This window comes from Bison bison, unplaced genomic scaffold (assembly GCF_000754665.1).
Source record: "Bison bison bison isolate TAMUID 2011002044 unplaced genomic scaffold, Bison_UMD1.0 scf7180017864230, whole genome shotgun sequence".
Classification (NCBI taxonomy): Eukaryota; Metazoa; Chordata; class Mammalia; order Artiodactyla; family Bovidae; genus Bison; species Bison bison.
Window position 1 is genome coordinate 593,383 of NW_011494802.1, and position 3,801 is coordinate 597,183.

The following is a 3,801-nucleotide window of genomic DNA, read 5'->3' on the forward strand; positions in this document are numbered from 1 at the left end:
ATGGAAGCATCCAACCAATCCAGCGTGACAGAGTTTGTCTTGCTGGGCCTCTCTGCCCACCCCAAACTAGAGAAAACGTTCTTTGTGCTCATCCTGTCCATGTACCTGGTGATCCTGCTGGGCAATGGGGTCCTCATCCTGGTGACTGTGTCTGACTCTCACCTGCACACACCCATGTATTTCTTCCTGGGGAACCTCTCCTTCCTGGACATCTGCTACACAACCTCCTCAGTCCCCCTGGTCCTGGATGGCTTCCTGACCCCCAGGAAAACTATCCCCTTCTCAGCCTGTGCCATACAGATGTTCCTCTCCTTTGCCATGGGAGCCACAGAGTGTGTGCTTCTGGGCATGATGGCATTTGATCGCTACATGGCCATCTGCAACCCCCTGAGATACTCCATAGTCATGAGAAAGGCTGTCTATGTGTCCATGGCTGCCAGCTCCTGGCTGGCTGGTGGAGCTAACTCCTTGGTACAGATCTCTCTTGCAGTACAATTACCCTTCTGTGGGGACAACGTCATCAACCACTTCATCTGTGAGATCCTGGCTGTCCTGAAGTTGGCCTGTGCTGACATCTCCATCAATGTGGTCAGTATGGGGGTGGCCAATGTGATCTTCCTGGGAGTCCCAGTTCTGTTCATTCTTGTCTCCTACATCTTCATCCTTACCACCATCCTGAGGATCCCCTCAGTTGAGGGGAGGAAAAAGGCCTTCTCTACCTGCTCTGCCCACCTCACTGTGGTGGTCATCTTCTATGGAACTATTCTTTTCATGTATGGGAAGCCCAAATCCAAGGACCCCCTGGGGGCAGACAAACAGGAACTTGCAGACAAACTCATCTCCCTCTTCTATGGACTTCTGACCCCCATGCTCAACCCCATAATCTACAGCCTCAGGAACAAAGATGTTAAGGCTGCTGTGAAGAACCTCATGGTTCAGAAACACTCCACTCAGTGATTGTGGGATGTGTCCCATGATATGATCTGCACACTCTGATGACTGTCACTTGAAAATCCCAATGCGAAGTAATGCCAGGTGAGGGGCAAACTCAGTTTAGAGCCATGCTACCCACAGTGTGGTCCATGGAGCAGCAGCATCAGCAACACCTGGGAGCTTATTGGGCATGTAGAATCTTGGGGCCCATTCCAGACCTACTGAGTTAGAATCTACATTTTAACAAGATTCCCCAGGTAATTCATATGCATAGTACACATTGGGAAGTATTAGTTAAGAGTGTACAGTGGGGGACTACCCTAGTGGTCTAGTGGTTAAGGATCCACCTGCCAGTGCAGGGGACATTGATTCAATCCCTGATCCGGGAACTAGAATCCCACATGTGGCAGAGAAACTAAGCCCGCTCACTGCAACTAGACAGCTCTCACACCACACTGAAAGATCCCACACAACGCAACAAAGATCTCGCATGCTGCAACTAAGGCCTGACATGGCCAAATAAACAAATAATATATCTCTCTATATAAAGAGTATACAGTGGATGTGCGGTGTTCCTTCAGACCTGACTCTCACCTACCTCGGGCTGAAGCTCTCATAGCCTCAGCTGCTCAGAGTGCTGACAGTGAGTCCCTCTGCTGGCCTGCCCTTGGTCCAAGAGAGTTTACTCACCCAAAGTCACATTCCCTTCCCAGAGGCAGCACACATCCGCTGATTGGTCATTGTCAATATAGAGTCCTGATCTTCCTTGCTTCCGATGGGGATGACTCTAAAGAGCCATCCCACCCTGAGAGCTTCCTCATGACAGAGTTCTTCCTCTGCTCAGCCCTGCTTCCTTCCCCACCCCCTACTCCACAGGTGTTGATCTTAGCAGCACTCCCCAGTCAGCATCCTGCATGAAAATCTCCCCACCAGAGCCGACTTCCTGGGAGACCCAACCCAGGACAGAGAATAATGGTCAGTCTCGGCACTGATACATGAACCTCATGTGGGGTTCCCAGAGCACGTTCTTCTCAAGTGTTTCCTGCAGCCTGACTCCCAAGGAAAGTAACTCAAATTCCTTTTGTTCAGACAAAGAAAAAATTATCCCTTACAAACAACTTGCTAAATTCGATTCTCTTACTTTTCAGTTCTATGAATGGAACTTCATTTGTATTTACTGTATGAGTGTCTTTACTCCAACTCAGAGCATTGGCAACACCCTGGGCATATGAGTGCGGTATCAGGTCTATGAGGTTTTATCCGAGGACAAAGATGTTTGATGTCTGGAAAATATGTTGGCTCTTAACTACAAACAAAATAAATTAAATTAAAAACTCTTAAAAATCTCTTAATAATTGTATATTTACATGCCTATAAAGGGGAATATATGTCAACCACAGTAATGGGTAAATTTCGGTATTCACGTGCCACATTTTAAAACACTTGGTACTTAGGTACTTCTATAGGAACTCCTGGGCTTTAATGATTATTGTTGAGAAGACATGGAATTACAAATTAAATAAGTCACTTGTAAGTCAAATAGTTTTAATAACAGAAGTAGAAAAATTATTTCAGATTTACCACAAGATCATACTTATAATGAGATGTAGGTACATTTTGACATGTTGTGGGGTGGGAACTCTGAGAGTCCCCAGGCCTGTGACAGCCTTCATATGGACCTGATAGTTACAGATATATTGGGTTGTAGTGCCTAAAACTTAATCAGCACACAGGTGCTCAATAAGACACACAGACTTCGCTCCCCAATTAACTTTCAACCTTCCCTTGCCCACCTTCACCTCTTGTGCTCAGAGAGACGTGGGGCGTGTGGCTGGTAGACTTCTTTGCGAGGTCCAAGATGGGGACACTTTTCCCTAAGAGATAACCCTAACCATGCCACCCTGTACCTGTGGGTGGTAGAGATCCCCAGGCAGGGGCTCTAGGGCCCCTTCTTCTCAGTCCTTATGAAAATGATGAAAGCGTGGATGGAGGGGGCTGAACCCACACTCTATGATGAGACCTCTGCATTTCCCGTGTACTAACAGGGACTATGATGCCTGCAGGGATGACAAGCATATAGAAAGAACTCGGACTGCAACTTCCTTCATCTTACTAATGAAGCATTAGTACTTAGGATCTTTTTATTAGAAAATTATCCTACTTCTCTTTAAAACAAATCTTTTTTTTTTTTTAATACTACACATTTCTTCTCTTATTCCCCTACGTATGCTTACATCTGACTTTCAGGTAAACGAATCAGCAGTCAGTTTTTATATTTTCAGAACCGTGCTCACCACTAATCAAGGTCAGGTATTCCCCAAGAACATGGCTCTCACGAGGCTACCCTTGCAGGGGCCTGTGACTCAGCACCCCCTTTTCAGATTTTCGTTTTTAAATTGAAGTATAGTTGATATTCGAGGTTGTGTTAGTTTCTGATATTCAGCAAAGTGATCAGTTATATACACACACACACTAAGACCAGTCTTTATCAGTTGCTTTTGATAGAGATTAGGCTTCAACCTAAAGCTCCTCACCTCCTCCCAGCCTTCCCCCTCATCCACTTCTAAGGGAAACACCCCATCCTCTGGCCTCCTAAGCAGGCTTTGTCATGTCCCATACCACCTGACTCACCTCACTGGCCCCCGGTGAGACTACCTGAAAGATTCCATGTTCCTAGCCACCAGAGATCTCCAACTATCCAGAAGCCAGTCACCTGCCTGGCCTGTAACTCTGGAGCAACTTCCACCTACAGCATGACCCTGTTGCTCTTTCACCAAACCCAGAGCTCTCTTGGCCCCTCATGTCCTCTGCTTTAGCCTGTAATCCTCACTCAGCTCAGTATGATGCTGAGGGACTGCAGGGAGGGCC

The 3,801-nt window shown here is 46.8% G+C and overlaps 1 protein-coding gene across 1 annotated transcript; it reads left to right on the forward strand.

The window, feature by feature from the left end:
- Window positions 1-957, forward strand: LOC104992995 (olfactory receptor 2S2-like). The gene has a single exon (XM_010846057.1). The coding sequence runs from the start codon at window positions 1-3 to the stop codon at window positions 955-957; it is 957 nt and encodes a 318-aa protein (XP_010844359.1).
- The last annotated feature ends 2,844 nt before the right edge of the window (window positions 958-3,801 follow it).